The sequence below is a fragment of the Garra rufa genome, chromosome 17 (genome assembly GCF_049309525.1).
Source record: "Garra rufa chromosome 17, GarRuf1.0, whole genome shotgun sequence".
NCBI lineage: Eukaryota > Metazoa > Chordata > Actinopteri > Cypriniformes > Cyprinidae > Garra > Garra rufa.
This window is the reverse complement of record NC_133377.1, coordinates 11,870,586-11,888,094: the sequence shown is the minus strand read 5'-3', so window position 1 is coordinate 11,888,094 and position 17,509 is coordinate 11,870,586. Positions and strand designations below refer to the sequence as shown.

Genomic DNA, 17,509 nt, shown 5'->3' with positions numbered 1-17,509 from the left:
TAAGGCTATTTAGTTTGTTTAATACAACAACATGGACCCATTCTGTAGGAAAGATAACCTTAACTTCTATTGTGATCTGGCGCTATGAACTGAACGTTAAAGGGGGGCTGGGCGGGCCGACGAAGAATACAAAATATCGAACGTTTTATCGAACACATTTTATATTGATATCGATCTCTTGTCTATCGCGATATATATCGTTATCGTTTTATCGCCCAGCCCTAACCTGAAGCATGCACACTAAAAAACCTGTCAAACAGTGCATGATTACTGGAATTAGTATAACTTTTGCATCTAATTGCTCTAATATTGTCAAAAACACAAAGGTTTACATATAAACACTAGGGGTCTTGTCTGAAATTAAAGTAGAAAGTTGAAAGAAAAACAGGTGCATGCCTGTATGCAGGTCTTAAAGCAACAGCAGAGTAATATTACTGAACATGCTGCTGATTGTCATTAAAAGGATAGTACTAGGGCTGTCACAATTCCTCGATTGCATTTTTCCCGTGTCGAATAACTGGCAAAATACTGGAAGTGGCGTATTCCATGAACATAAATCTCTGAAACATATTATTGGACTGTTTTCCAAGGCTGCATGATATATTAAATTACAAATGCTACGATGCATTTAACCCTCTATGGCAGTGTTTCTCAAGTCCAGTCCTCGGGACCCACTGCTCTGCACATTTTGTATGTCTTCCTCATTTAAGGCACCTGATTTTGATCATCAGCTCATTAGTAGAAAGATTCATGAACTGAACTGAGTGTGTCAGACTCAGAAACATACAAAATGTGCAGAGCAGTGGGTCCCGAGGACTGGAGTTGAGAAACACTGCTCTATGGTATGGAGTTGCCATATGGCAACAATTAATTTCTACTGATTTCCTTGTTATTCTGAAAAGAAAAAAAATATATTGGAATGTGGTAATTAAAAGGGCCAGCCCTAAGGTAGTTGATGTGCTGTTTTTAAGTCAAATGACATTTGAATGTTCCTCCAAAACACCTTCACATGGAGTACACCTGTTGATATGCTCTAGAAATGGATGTGTTAAACTCATTTCTGAACATTTCTTCTTAAGGGGGATTTTTTTTCCATCATCTTTGGTAGTAAATGACATTATTATTCATGAATCGACATTACCTGACATAGTTTCACTGTAAAATGAGAAAATATCAATCACTTTACCACTATGGAAAAATAGGTATGTTGCCATATGGCAACACTGTACCACAGTGGAATTGAAGTAATGTATTGTCCCATTGTAATTTTTTATAGATGGTAACATCCATAATTTGATTGCAGTTATTTTTTTTATTTGAAGTGTTTATTGTAGTATAGTTGTATTTATGTATAAATAAGAAAATTATTATTAATTTTTTTCAATAAATTGATACAGCAATATTTCACAGAAAGTGCAATAGGGAGAGTGCAGAGTTGGCTCTCCCATGTTTCAATGAAGATAAGTTAGTATGAGTGTGTTTGTGCACGTGTATATGTTTCTGCATATGTGAGTGACAGATTTAGATGGAAATTAAGATTGGATGCATCAATTTGTGCATTTGAATTGAAAAGAAAATCATAATTTAATAGAAAAACTAATTTTTGGCCATTTTCCATTGTGGTACACTGTTGCCATATGGCAACATTTTCCTAAATACCCCCCCAAATTTTTATTTTGTTTTTTCAAAAATGTGTTTTGATTTGTATAATTGAATCTATTTCAGGCAAAAAAAAAAAAAAAAAATTCATGGGTATAACATAATGCGTACATCTTTACAACTTCACTGGTTTCACGATTCAGTTTCATTATCATCAAAATATCACGATATGTCACATTCTCAGTTTTCATTTTTACATTTTACATTTTATATCAAATTTATTTTGTGCAAATTGTACTTAATTTTTTTATTATATAAGCAGGCTACTTTTTTAAAACAATTACTTTTTTAAAATAAGTGTTCTTTAAGTATCCGAAAATTTACAGACAATAGTTATTGGTTTTTCTTTTTTCCTCAGCATTATTGTCGTTTGATTATTACTGAATAGATCTGTGCGTTAGTTTGAATGCTACAATTCATTTATATTAATATATGCGATGCAAGTTTAACATATGCGCTTTAATTATTTACATGTGTGTAGGTTATGTAAATGCTGCTCCACACAAACTGTTAGCATTTACATGTGTGGAACATCTCAAACTTCATCTCTGCATGTTGCTGTGAGTCTGGGTTTATTATAACATTCATCTGGGAAAGCAACATTCACCATTTCAAATCATTTCATTTAGATTTGTAAGGTACATCATTTATAAACCTATGCAAGCACAGGAGAATATATCAATATTCTTTCTCAATATGTTAACTGTTCTTTGCGATTTCAAAGCTTCAAAGAGTTTTTAAATGAGAATTAAATGTCAAGCCGTTGACACGCTCTGCAGTCATTTGTTATAATGTGTAATGTACATTCGCTCTATTGTTTATAATAAATTGTGTATTTTAACAGCTTTGTTTAGTCAAACCATATGATTACTTGCTTTTGATACCTATTGCTTCATTGCTATTATATACTATGTGTAATTTAAAGGCTATTGTTTGCTTAGGTGTATTTTTATTACCTCAGACAAATTAATTATAATTATGCAAATACTCGATTAATCATCAAAATAATTGACAGATTACTCATTACCAAAATAATCTTCAGTGACAGAAAAATGTAAATTCTGTCATTATTTACTCACTCTCTTGTTGTCCCAAACTTGTAATAATTTCTTCCTTGTGCCGAACACAAAAGAAGATATTTTGATAAATGCGCATACCCAAATAGTCGCTGGTCCCCATTGACTTTGATAGGAGGAAAAAATACTGTAAATGTAAATAAATAATGTAAATCTCTGGGAACCAGCAACTGTTTGGTTACCAGCATTCTTCAAAACAACTTTTATGTTCAACAGAAGAAAGAAGCTCATTCAGATTTAAAACAGCTTGAGGATGAGTAATAACAGAATTTTTATTTTCGGGTATCCCTTTGATGTTAATAAAACAACAAAACACAAGGGAAAAATCACTTACTGCTCTTGACCAAAGAACTTAAATGCAATCGCTTCAATGCATAATTTACACAGTGAAGTTAATCTTTTGTTTTTATATTTATTCATTAAAATTCTTAAATGCTGCTGCTAAATATACCTACTGTACATGAAAAATAAAGCGCTTTATTATGTGTTTGTAATGTGTATCTTAATAACAAAGATAATATAATGATAAAGATTTTTGTCTTCGCCCACTTTGGCCTAAATGTGACCCTGGAACTCAAAACCATTCGTAAGTAGAACAGATATATTTGTAGCAATAGCCAAAAATACTTTGTATGGATTGAAATGTATGGCAAAATCATTAGGATGTTAAGTAAAGACCATGTTCCATGAAGACATTTTGTAAATGTCCTACCCTAAATATATAAAAACTTAATTTTTGATTAGTAATATGTAGGGATGTAACGGTATCAAAACTTCACGGTACGATATTTATTGAATCACTTACAGGAAAAACAAAACAAATGAAGAGACTCGAAAAAAGTGCCAGAAGTGTTTATTAAACAGTTTACAATCATGAACACTAAACATATCAATGGCATACAAATTAGCCATCTATCTGTAAACTTTGAAACAGGAACTTAAATTTTTCAATTTTAATAACAAAAAAATGATAAACCATGTAAAAAAATAAAGTTTCAATTTAGTATTCTTGAAAAAATAAAAATAGCAGCCTACTTATTGCAGCTGGCCCATGTGCTGAATGAGTATTTGAGAACACTCACCTCATTCACTCACACACACAATTATTCAGACAGAGACAGGTTTCAGACAGAGAAACTGAAATGCTTCCACACATCCGATTTAAAACCCGCTTTTACGCCTGTTTCACACATCTCCGTATACAGTGCGTGTGCAGTTCGTGTGTGTTACGTATGCGGTGCAGAAGCAGCACTTTTCCTAGTTTTAAACTTAGCCAAAAAGCCACGTGTTGACTGTAAAACACAGTAGACTTCATTTATATGCATTTATGGTGTAATCACCACATTTCCGTGTCAATACATGTTCATTTTACAATTTACTGCAAACGCACCGGTTCTGGGACGCACTGCCGGACAGCAAACGCGTGCCGTGTGAAACGCTCTAATCCGTTAACATGGGTGGGGGAAAAACACGCAACTAGGGCTGTGCAATATGGACAAAATGATCATATTGCGATTTTTTGAACAAATATTGCGATTGCGATTTTATTTGCGATTTATTTATTTTTTTGCTTTTTCAAACAAGCTACATACATACATACATTCTAAATGTATTCAGTGCACAAGAAGTGCATAACAAAACATTTCACCATGAAATAACAGTATTAAGTTTAATAAAAAAAATAAATAAAAAAGAACTGTAGTAAAATTGTCTTTAAAACAGACAACATAAAATAAATAAGCCATTTTACTTTTTTTCCTGGTACTTTAGCCTACTTTGTGCAATAACGAATACATTCATTTCAGTGGAAAAATAAGTCCAAAACTCTCTATTTTAACATTTTGAGGGTTCTAAAATCTTTTGCTTTTTTTTTTTTTTTGAAACTCTTATGTGTTTTAATTTTTCTGATAATGAAAAAGCATAAACATTTATTTTTAATCAAATTAAAAATAAACCCTTTTCATTTTTGTCAAACAAACAGAAATTTACTGTTAAAATCAATGCGTGGAACAAAAATTATATTCAGTTTAAAACGTTTAAATAATAGTTAAGTGGTTAATCTTGTTGTAATATTTTTTTTATCATATATATTGTTTTATGTAAATTATTTAAATAGGAATATATAAACACCTACATTATACTGTACAATAGTAATACAGGACTAATATTGATCTGTTACATGTTAAACCGTACTTTTATTTTGACAGGTTGCAGTGAAGTTTCTGTGTGTATGTGATGCTAGTTTTCTCAAATGAAACGGTAAAAGTGAAACTCACAGCAGCGATTTGGCGATTGAGTTTATCTGTTCATGTGAGATGCAAATGCCCAAAATTAGCGGGAGCGTCACGTGTGCTTCAGTCTGCATGTAGTAAAGAAATAAAACGTTCCCCACCATTCATACAGAAGCAAACGAAACATGCAGGATTCATATTAAAACGGTCTTTCTGCATTTCAGTTTTCACAGACACTAGTCCATATCGCGATTTGAATTAAGTGACAGACCAACTTTTGATTTATTAATCCAGAAATCGACGAATTACGTGGCATTCCGCGCTATAGTAGATTAGGTTTTTATGAATGGAGTCCGCGATCCAGTCCGTGTTTTCTTGGAGGAGACATTGTAATCACGCGACCATGAAGAGACAGAAATGCCATGCAAATAAGAAATAACATAAGGTAATTTAGTATGTTTAATAAAAGAACCATGTATAGACCTGTTCTATAGGAAAGATTACCTTAATGACTTCTATTGTGATCTGGCGCTATATCGAAAATAAAATGAACTTGACGTTCAAGGGGGGCGGGGCTGCCGTTGGGTGGATAGATAAAATCGCAACCTTGTGCGGTTTAGAAATCGCATGTGCTTAAATCGCGATTTTTTTGCGATTGCGATTAATTGCACAGCCCTACACGCAACCCATACACACTGCAGACGGAGTATGTGTGAAACAGGCGTTAGTTTCGACCATTTCCATCTCTTTTCCTTCGCCGCTGCTAGCAGCACCTTCCATTTACGCATTATTGGATCTGTAGCGAAAACAGACCGCAAAGGATGATGGCCACGCCTGGGCTGATGGGAATTGTAGTTCCCGCAACCTCCCGTTCGCTCCATTCGCCTGAGCAAACTTTTCTCAGAAAACCTATCGTTTTATCGAGTCATGCGGCCACGGTAGTATCGAAAAAATTTGCTATTGCGGTACGATGGTATTTACAATACCGTTACATCCCTAGTAATATGTATTGCTAAGAACTTCATTTTAACTCTAAAAGTGATTTTCTTAATATATTTTTGCCCTCTCAGATTTCAGATTTTCAAATAGTTGTATCTCAGCCAAATATTGTCCTATCCTAACAAACCATACATAAAAGCTTATTTATTTAGCTTTCAGAATATGTATAAATCTCAATTTCAAAAAAATTGACCCATAAGGTTTTGTGGTCCAGGGTCACAAATGTCTGCCATTCTTTTTTTATTTTATATTTAGTTATCTTGTAAGGCTCTCTATTTAAAATAGAGAAATTAGTTTGGCTGTACTGCTCAGATAACTTTCAAAATAGTAAAACCAACATGACAAAGAATCATGATAGTACCGCCTTCATTGACTAAACGCGCCTCACAATATCGTTCGATTTATCGTCCAGCCCTACATGCATCATGCAATCAGCAAAATGATGTAATGTGATTTTCATAAAACGGGACATGCTTGATTTATGAATGTTTCTTTGATATTGTGTTTTTAAAAGCAAGAAAAAGAGCTTGAGTTGTTCTGTGTATGCGCTCAGAGACGGAGCAGAACACGGACATGCAAAGTTATCTTTTAGCTCAATGTGTGCACCTAAACTGTCAAATACACACAAAAATATTTCAGAATTAGGCGCTCTGTGATTATTCATGTAAACCCTTGTCAGTTATGTCTAAAATGGTCATAAACGGTTGAGAATGAAAATACGTGTGTATCAGTATATTGGATCCGTGTGGCTCTTAAAGTGGCAACAAATAATATTCCTTCTGCTCTCTCTGTGCTTAATATTATTAATATTAATAAAACGTAAAAATGCAAAGAGAAAAATCACTCACTGCTCTTGAATGAAGGACTTTTGTAGTGTTCAATAATCGTGATCACAATATTGACCAAAATAATCGTCATTATGATTTTTGCCAAAATCGAGCAGCCCTAGTGTTAAGTAAATATTTTTAAATTGTTGTTTTGCAATGGATTTTTTTTTTTTTTTAAGCAAGACAAAAAACACATTGTGGCTATTTAATTAATGCAAAAAAGAAAAAAAAAAACATGTTCGGTAATCGGCCTTCAGCCCAGTGTTCAATTTCGTTCGGCTTCTGCCAATAATTTTCCTTTCGGTGCATCTAAGAATTAGACCGACATGCAACCAATGATTTTTATTATTTTTTTAAATCAAGTACTCGAATTGAATTGAGGAATTGTAACAACCCTAATGGTTGTTACGTGAAGGTCAGGAGAGCATTTCACATCAAGTGTTTAGTAAATCTTGGTTTGCCCAAACACGAGATGCCAGTCATCATGTTTCTGTTTTTGACTCATGGGATTTCCATCATATAGTCATTAGTTCAGACATGATTCAACATCCCTCCAGCTCCACTGAGTTCTTCATTTCCTGCTCCATGCACACTGACAAGAGAAGCCCCACTCCATGTTTCTGATTTACTATAAAGTTTGTTCAATATTTTTTGAACATCTTTAATTTTTGCTGCATTTGCACTCCACACTACTCATTTTATCATTGCATCATTGCATTTCTCTCAATGTTGGTCAATCTCTTTCTCAAAAATATGAATGTAAAAATGCAACCAAATTTCCCTCCCCTACGAATGAAGACAGTCATGTGCCAGTGTATGTAATCTCTTCACTGTTTCTTGAGCTTATGCAAAATAAGAGGAAGAGGCGACTTCAGAGGAAGTGATGACTTCAGTGAACTCGCCTACCGTTTTCTAACACGCTCTTCATTTTTCTGAGCAGATGAGATGACGACAGACTCCTTTGGCTGTTTGAAGTGGTGTCCTTGTGGGCTACTGAGCGTTGAAAGGACAGGAGCAGAACCCGACAGCGACAGATAGACCGGTCTTTGGTTTCAGCTCATCTGTTGTGCTCAGCGGCCTCCTGGTTTTCCATCAGGATGGTGTATTCAACGTCACTCTGTGCCTGTCTGTCTCTGCTGACCGTCCTCAGCTGTCATTCTCATGTCCTCCCCCGACTCTCTTTTCCTAAGGGTAAGTCTTATTTTTAAACTTCTGAATACTTGTGAACTGAATTTGGAGCAACAGGTTTTTTTCGAATGCCGTTAGATATTTGAATAACTTGTGAAACTTGCGAGGTGCTGCTGTTCTCTTTATTTGTGGCCCATATAGTGGTTTTAGGAGGTAGATTAAGGGGAATTTCATAATCAAGTACAGCATTAAACCAGATTAACCTCTGTGCCGTTTGAGTTAAACATACTTAAACATACCCTTAGGATGCTTTGCATCATCATATCAACAATGTCAATGATTGCATTTGTAGGTAACTTTTGAGAGCATAAATATATGAATGTGACTCCTTCAGATCAGTATTATTTTAGTGTTATTTATTTACTATTATAGTATTTATTAATACAGTATTTTGAATGAGCTTCCTTTTTATATTTTATTTAATTTTAGTTTAAGTTTATTTATTTATTTACATTTACCTTTAATTTATTTTCATTTTCTTTCAGTTTTAGTAATTTTAGTACTTTAGCTTAAAATAAAATTCTAAATATTGCCTTTGCAATTAACTAAAATTATATCCATTGTTGGGGTAACACATTACAAGTAATGCTAGTTATGTAATCCGATTACTTTTCCAAGTAACTAGTAAAGTAACACCTTACTTTTTAATTTGCAAGAAAATTAAAAAAGTTACTTCTCTAAATAACAGCAGTTGCTTTTTTTAAATTGGGAGTAAGATGTTACTTTAGTTCTAGTTCATTAGTTCTTTTTCACAAAAAACAGATTCAGTATTCCTTAAAATGAATAAAAACAGTGAAATGCAACTCACAATATGATGCAAACCGGCAATAATTAATACAAATATCTTTTATGCATTTAATCCTATTTTATTCACCAGTGTCTTTGCTGCTGACTTTCACATTACTTTTTCATAAAAAGTAACTAAGTCATTTAATTAGTTAATTTATTAGGGAATAATTCAATACTGTAATGCATTACTTTGAAAATAACTTTCCCCAGCACTGATTTTATCTAATATTTATATTTTAGTTTCAGCTTTACTTGAATGAACAAAAACTATTTAAATGGTTTTAGTTTTAATTAATAGTAGCTACACTTTCAAGTGTCTTGAAGCTTTTTATTGGAGCATAAAATAAGTATTTTTGTTGTACACCAAATGTGAGGTAAGCATTTTGCATTTCTTTTTTATATTTTATTTAGTTTTAGTTTAAGTTTGAGTTATTTATGTGCACTTATTTATTTCCATTTACCTTTCATTTATTTTCATTTTGTTTCAGTTTTAGTCATTTTAGTACTTCAGCTTAAACGAATTTTCTGAATATTGCCTTTGCAATTAACTGAAATTTATCATTATTATATTATTAGCTGAACATTGAGTAACTCGATATTGTAATGCATTACTTTCAAAATAACTTTCCCCAGCACTGATTTTATCTAATATTTATATTTTAGTTTCAGCTTTACTTAAATGATAAAAAAAACTATTTAAATGGTTTTAGCTTTAATTAACAGTAACTACACTGTTTGAAATGTCTTGAAGAGTTTTACTAAAGCGTAAAATAAATATTTTATTTTTTATTTTTATTTATTTATGTATTTTTTGTTAAATATAATACTTTTAATGATGCATTAATTTAATATTAATATTTTCAAAACATGAGCCACCAGATGGTGAGGTCAGATTCATTAAATCTCATTTGAGGGCCTTTTTTGAAATGTTATAATCATATTAAAAATATATATAATAGTAAAATAACATAATTTTTTGGGTAGCTATTTGAATGTTATTTGAATGCAATTGAATAATGAAATTTGTGAATGTGAGACTATCAATAGTGTTACTGCTTATTATTTTTTAATTTGACAAAGTATATCAGAATTTTTTATTAGTGATTTTGTTTAAAATTCAATGAACACAAATGAATACTGGCCAACACGGCTGTGAAATGACCCTAGTGCACTTGGTTTAGCCATGCACTGCAGTGACTGGTACAGGTGCTTATTAAAAGACTTGGATTAGATGAGATGCTTAGCTGTGATTATGCCCAGATCTGCAAGAACATGGCTAGTATTTTTACATTTCACATATATGCAATGTGCAAGATATTTGTTTTTTAAGAAATGTTACTATGAAAAAGCAATGCTTTGCAGTGCTGCTGTTATCACTGTGTGGCTTTTAGAGCGTCATAATAACAACTATTGTCCATTTAGTTCTATTGGAGAAACTAGGTAATTGTTATTTGTGTAGTAATAGAAAAGGTAAATTATAAAAATAATCAAGAATGCATTATTTCAGAATGATTTTGCATTATTAAGAGATTATTGTCCATGACTCAGTCTGAACAGATTCAGTTTGACCATTAGTTTGCACAAAATACTTGCCTACATTTATCATTGTGTATCTATAAATTCCAACAGGGTTTGAAATGGCAGTGCATTAAAAAGCATTCTCTTGGATAATAATCTAGAAAAGATGACAAGCAGGTCATTACAACAAATTGTCATTTCATGTAGGTCATAGTTATTGTTCTGATTAGAAAGCATTGGATGTATGAGGAATGAAAGACCCTGTATGGATCCTCTTTAAGAGGAAGCGTCTGTCCTTCACCTCAATGGGAGCTTTAATGCAGACGTCCTGAAATGGCCTCTTGATATATTCCTGAAACTTCTAGATGAGGTTTCATTTCTCCTGGGGCCTCTCACTAACTTTAAAAAGGTTCTTCTCTCAGGTTATTAAAAATCAAGGAACTTGTAGCAGACTGTACCATATAAAGCTGTTTTGATTTGATGCATTCAAAAAATAATGTTCATATGTTTGCATTCACGTGTATTAGGTGTTTAATAATTTCACTTTCGGTAAAATTTTATTTATTTATTCAGTTTTATTGCTATGAAACAAGCATATCAGGGTTTGTACAAGGTGCTTAAAGTACTTGAAGTACTTAAATTTGACTTTTTGAAATTTAAGGCGTGGAAAAATAGCAATATTCCTGAAGAGGACCTTGAAAAGTGCTTGAATTATTGAAAGACAATGTATCTATGAAATAAGTATTTAGGTTTTTTTTTATTTTAGGGATGCACAGAATGTTCGGCAACCGAAATTATTCGGCTGAAAGGCTGAATAAATTATACCGAATAATGACGTGACGAGATAAAATAGAGGTGCGCACTAATGCAGCAAACATGTTGGCAATGTGGGAGCATTTAAAACTGTCTGAGAAAGACGCAAAAATCATTACAAGCACCGACAGCAAGAGACGGTTTAGAAAAATCTGTGCTAAAACAGCATAATGAGAATCATTCATAAATCTGCTGCTGTCAGCAAAAAGTAGTACTGAAGTCTTCTTGTGGGTTTCCGCCAAAATATAAGTCAACATTCATAAATGTTAGTATTGTAATTTTACTGTTGTTCTGTAATATAAAATAAAATAAAAAAGTAAGACAAAAATAATGATAACAATCACTACAACAGCTCTATTAATATATTTATTATAACATTCTCCTTTGCTCAGCAAGGCTGCATTTATTTGTATATTAAAAAAACATGCCTGATTCAAGAAGGGGGTCTTAAAAATGGCCAAAGAATATTATTTTACTAACTTATTAATTTTAAGTTTAGTTGTGGTTTGTTGGTAGGCATGCTAGAATTATAAAAATGTTCTGTGTTAAATATAAAAAACAAAATGTTTCTTTAAAAAGCAAGACAACACTGTAAAAAGCAAATATTGGCTAATGTATGCAGTGGTGAGAAAAATTGGCAAAATACATAGGGGAAAAACACAAAACATGCTAGGTAATCGGCCTTCGGCTCAGTTTTTAATTTTGTTCGGCTTCGGCCAAGAATTTTCATTTCGGCGCATCCCTACTAAATTTTCAGCATCTTTTTTTTCAGAAGTCATAATATGCTGATTTAGTGCAGTTAGACATATTTCTTATGATCAGTGATACAAACTGTAGTGCTGCCTGATATTTTGGTGGAACCTTTATATATATATATATATATATTTAGGATTTATTTCAAATAGAAAACCTTTGTAATCTTTACTGTCACTTTCTTTCAATTTAATGCATCCTTGCTGAATAAAATGATGATTTTTTTTTACCAATTTCTTTCTGCTGACACAGAAAAAATAAGATAGAATAAAGAATATAGATAGAATAATAAAGAATAGCAATTGCAATGTACAATATAAAATAAAACACTATAAAATAAACATTACTATATTGATTTGAAATTGTATTTTCTTTTCTCTGGTACGAATAAATGTCTTGGTTGAATAATATGACCGTCTAATCAAATAATGTGATTTGTGGGTTTAGGGTAATAAATATGGGTCACAGACAGAGGAAGTAAAAACAGCCTACTTTGGAGAAACAAGAAAGTAAACAGATGAACTTGCTGGCGTAGTTGAAAGCAGTTATTTTGTTTTTTTTTTTCTAATGAATGGAGGCCCTTGTTCTCTGAACCACAGTTATTTGATAAGAGGAGGCCAGTCTGTGAGTTGGCAAAGCAAGGCAGAATCAGGCTGACCTGGCAAAAGTCATGAGAATCAGTTTAAAGGAGTTTTTTTGTTTCTTGTTTAGCTGAACAGTTGAATGACGGCGCTACAGTTGCTTAGACATGCAGATACTTCAGTTCTGCTGATTCAGAATCTGTCATTTGACCTGGGATTGTTTGTGTACTTGCCTTGTAAATGGCCAGATGTGAGTGTGAAGATTACAGGGTTTAATTCAGACTCTGAGTCCCAGCAGTACCAATTACAGCCGATGTCAGACTGAGTCAGATCACACTCCTGCAGGTGATTGAGTCTGATGTTATGATGACACCTGCAAACTAGTAATTGGTGCAGTATGACACTAGCTACAGAAACATAAAAACAAGACTTCTTTGAATCTTCTTTTATTTTTTAGCAGTATGAATTGAAAATTATTAAGGTGTATTTACATCAGCAATTTGACATTTTATGGGGCTGTATTGTCATTTAATGTACAGTCGTGGCCAAAAGTTTTGAGAATTACATAAATAATGGAAATTGGAAAAGTTGCTGCTTAAGTTTTTACAATAGCAATTTGCATATACTCCAGAATGTTATGAAGAGTGATCAGATGAGTTGCATAGTCCTTCTTTGCCATGAAAATTAACTTAATCCCAAAAAAAAACTTTCCACTGCATGCTTGAAATCATTGTTCTTCCATTGTTAACCATGGTGACCTGCAAAGAAACGTGTGCAGCCATCATTGCGTAGCATAAAAATGGCTTCACAGGCAAGGATATTGTGGCTACTAAGATTGCACCTAAATCAACCATTTATAGGATCATCAAGAACTTCAAGGAAAGAGGTTCAATTCTAGTTAAGAAGGCTTCAGGGCGTTCAAGAAAGTCCAGCAAGCACCAGGATCGTCTCCTAAAGAGGAATCAGCTGCGGGATCGGAGTGCCACCAGTGCAGAGCTTGCTCAGGAATGGCAGCAGGCAGGTGTGAGCGCATCTGCACACACAGTGAGGCCAAGACTTTTGGAAGATGGCCTGGTGTCAAGAAGGGCAGCAAAGAAGCCACTTCTCTCCAAAAAAAAACATCAGGGACAGATTGATCTTCTGCAAAAAGTATGGCGAATGGACTGCTGAGGACTGGGGCACAGTCATATTCTCAGATGAAGCCTCTTTCCGATTGTTTGGGGCATCTGGAAAAAGGCTTGTCCAGAGAAGAAAAGGTGAGCGCTACCATCAGTCCTGTGTCATGCCAACAGTAAAGCATCCTGAGACCATTCATGTGTGGGGTTGCTTCTCATCCAAGGGAGTGGGCTCACTCACAATTTTGCCCAAAAACACAGCCATGAATAAAGAATGGTACCAAAACACCCTCCAACAGCAACTTCTTCCAACAATCCAACAACAGTTTGGTGAAGAACAATGCATTTTCCAGCACGATGGAGCACTGTGCCATAAGGCAAAAGTGATAACTAAGTGGCTCGGGGACCAAAACGTTGAAATTTTGGGTCCATGGCCTGGAAACTCCCCAGATCTTAATCCCATTGAGAACTTGTGGTCAATCCTCAAGAGGCGGGTGGACAAACAAAAACCCACAAATTCTGACAAACTCCAAGAAGTGATTATGAAAGAATGGGTTGCTATCAGTCAGAATTTGGCCCAGAAGTTGATTGAGAGCATGCCCAGTCGAATTGCAGAGGTCCTGAAAAAGAAGGGCCAACACTGCAAATACTGACTCTTTGCATAAATGTCATGTAATTGCCGATAAAAGCCTTTGAAACGTGTGAAGTGCTTGTAATTATATTTCAGTACATCACAGAAACAACTGAAACAAAGATCTAAAATCAGTTTAGCAGCAAACTTTGTGAAAACAAATATTTGTGTCATTCTCAAAACTTTTGGCCACGACTGTATGCTTTTAAGAATTTATGTACGGCATCTCACAAAAGTGAGATACTATAGAAATGAAACTTGGATATATTTTAGAGTAGTCAGTGTGCAGCTTGTATAGCAGTATAGATTTACTGCCCCCTAAAAATAACTCAACATACAGCCATTATTGTCAAAATAGCTGGCAACAAAAGTGAGTACACCCTAAGTGAACTTGTCCAAAGTGTCAATATATTGTGTTAGCACCATTGTTGCCTGGCACTGCCTTAATCATCCTGGGCATGGAATTGACCAGAGCTGCACAGGTTGTTGATGGGATCCTCTTTCACTCCTTTTTACTCCAATATAATGACATCACGAGCTGCTAGATGTTAGACACATGGTGCTTCTCCACCTTCCACCTAAGGATGCCCCACAGGTGCTTAATAGTGTTCAGGTCTGGAGACATACTTGGCCACCCCATCACCTTCACCTTTCAGCTTCCTCAGCAAGGCAGTTGTCATCTTGGTGGTGTGTTTGGGATTGTTATCATGTTGGGAAAACTGCCGTTCTGGCTATTTTCTGGAGGAAAGGCATCATGTTCTGCTTCAGAATGTACAGTACATAATGAAATCCATGTTTCCCTCAATGAACTGCAGCTCCCCAGAACCAGCAGCACTCATGCAGCCCCAGACCATGATGCTACCACCACCATGCTTGACTGTAATTTTCTTGGTACTCCTCACCAGGGCATCGCCACACATGGTGGACACTATCTGAGCAAAACAAGTTTATCTTCTAGTCTCATCAGACCACAGGACATGGTTCCAGTAATTCATGCTCTTGGACAGGTTGTCTTCAGCAAACTGTTTGTGGGCTTTCTTGTGAGCCAGCTTCAGAAGAGGCTTCCTTCTGGGATGACGCCTATGCAAACTGTGTGTGTCGTATGGTCTGAGCACTGACAAGCTGACCTTCTGCTTCTGCAACCTTTAAAGCAACTCTGGCAGCACTCGTGCATCTGTTTTTGAAGCCAGGTTCTCCACCTGACACACATGAGTGCTCAACTTTGTTGATCGACACTTGCAAGGCCTGTTCCGAATGAAACCAATCTTGGAAAGCCTCTGTATGACCCTGAGCACTGTAGTGTAACTCGGTTTCAGGGTGTTACTGAACCTCTAATAGCCTTGGCCATCTTTGCCATGAGATGCCATGTTGAACATCCAGTGGTCAGTATGAGAGAATTGTACTTAAAGCACCTAATTTTAACTGCTCTAATATAAGATACACAACTTTGTATGGTCCTGTCAAGCAGACAAAAACATAAACATGATGAATAGGACATGTGGACATAGGACATACTGTTGTTATCATGGGTGTACTCACCTTTGTTGCCAGTTATTTTGACAATAATGGCTATATGTTGAGTTATTTTCAGAGGACAGTAGATCTATACTGCTATACAAGCTGCACATTGACTTCTCTAAAATATATCCAAGTTTTATTTCAGTAGTATTGTCCCTTGAGAAAATATACTAAAATGGTTGCTGAAATGTGAAGGGTTTACTCACTATTGTGGCATACTGTTATGTGTATTTAATTATTGCAAGTACGTTTTTGCACATATAGCTACATTATATTCATTCAGATTCACAAATATCTTGCACAGTGCTGTCTGATGTCTTACCAAGTGTGTGTTTGTTTGTCTCATGTCTGACAAACTGCTCAGTGGAGCAATATTTTTTTGCAATATTTGCTAAAAACCTCTTCTGACGCATGTCAGCTTTGTTTTTAGACGTGTCATCAAGGCAAAAATGACAATAATGCTGACATGGCTCCGGTGGTTTTAACGGTTCTAAACGCAGAACTCTGATTCTGATTGAAGTGACTGGGCACTGCACATGCGCTGAAGTTGTGTTTAAAATATGTGTAACACATGTAGTCAACATTGAAACATTTGGAGTTCATGTAAACAACTTTCAGAATCTGAAATCACATTGGATTTATTCAGATTTTTGAAAATTTGTGCTGTAAACATACCTAGTGATGATAGTTTTTTGATCATTTTTCATACTTTGTCTATTATTCTATTTGTAAAATTGTAGAAACAGTCATTTTGGATGCTTAGTTTCAATCATTTTTGTACTCTAGGTAGATGATTAGCTGTTTGACTTTAAGAAGTTCTGAACTAAATGTTTAAAAATAATTTACAATGAAATAAACTTATCTTTAAAAGGATAGTTCGCTCAAAAATTAAAAATTTGTCATTAATTACTCTCATGTCGTTCCAAACCCGTAAGACCTTTGTTCATCTTCACAACACAAATTAAGATATTTTTGATAAAATGCGAGAGCTTTCTTTCTTTCTTAAGTTATATTTTTGGGCTTTATTATTCAGACTAGAAGGTGGAGAGATGACATAAAAGTATTCTGAAATGCAGTAAGGACATTGTTAAAATGGTCCATAGGACATCAGTGGTTCAATTGTAATTTTATGAAGCTGTGAGAATACTTTTTGTGCGCAAAGAAAGCAAAAATAACTTTATTTAGCAATGTCCTTACTACATTTCTGTGACTTGACTGTGGTAGGACCCTAGCTGTCTATGGAGGGTCAGAGATTTTTTTCAATAAAAAATACTTTATAATTTGTGTTCCAAAGATGAACGGAGATCTTACGGGTTTGTAATGAGGGTGAGTAATTAATGACTGAACTTTCATTTTTAGGTAAACTTACCCTAAAAGATAAAGGAAGTATTATTTCCTCATGTTTCTCTTAGGCAAATCTCACGCTACATAATCTTGCATATAAAAAGGAAGATGTACAGACACAGTAGGCAGCCAAGCAAACATCCTGTGCTGTCTGCGCACCTGTTTGGTCAAATGGATGTTTGCTAAACTTACTTATACTGCTAAACTTAACTTAAAGGAGAACTCAGGTGTGATTTTGACCTAAAGTGTATTGAATCATGATACCGAGTGTAAACGTACCTTGCATATCTCATCTCGTCTTGTCCACTGCTGTCCGAAATCTGGGGTCAGTTAGCCGATGCTCACAACAGCTTGTCAATGATATTCAATCGGGCATCGAAGGAGCCATGTAAATAAATCACCGTTTTACGCCATTTACGAGGCACAAAGTAGCTCCAGACTTCATTGGTAGACTTCCAAGGGCCCTG

At 34.6% G+C, this 17,509-nt stretch overlaps 1 protein-coding gene across 3 annotated transcripts in view; it reads left to right on the top strand.

The window, feature by feature from the left end:
* The window catches only part of sema4ab (sema domain, immunoglobulin domain (Ig), transmembrane domain (TM) and short cytoplasmic domain, (semaphorin) 4Ab), a 61,777-nt gene that overhangs the window by 16,710 nt on the left and 27,558 nt on the right, over positions 1–17,509 (top strand). For all 3 annotated transcript variants that reach the window (XM_073822254.1, XM_073822255.1, XM_073822253.1), the window contains exon 2: positions 7,733–7,983. In XM_073822254.1, coding sequence (XP_073678355.1) covers positions 7,890–7,983 — 94 coding nt within the window. In that variant the 5' untranslated portion in view covers positions 7,733–7,889. The remainder of the gene's footprint in view (positions 1–7,732; positions 7,984–17,509) is intronic.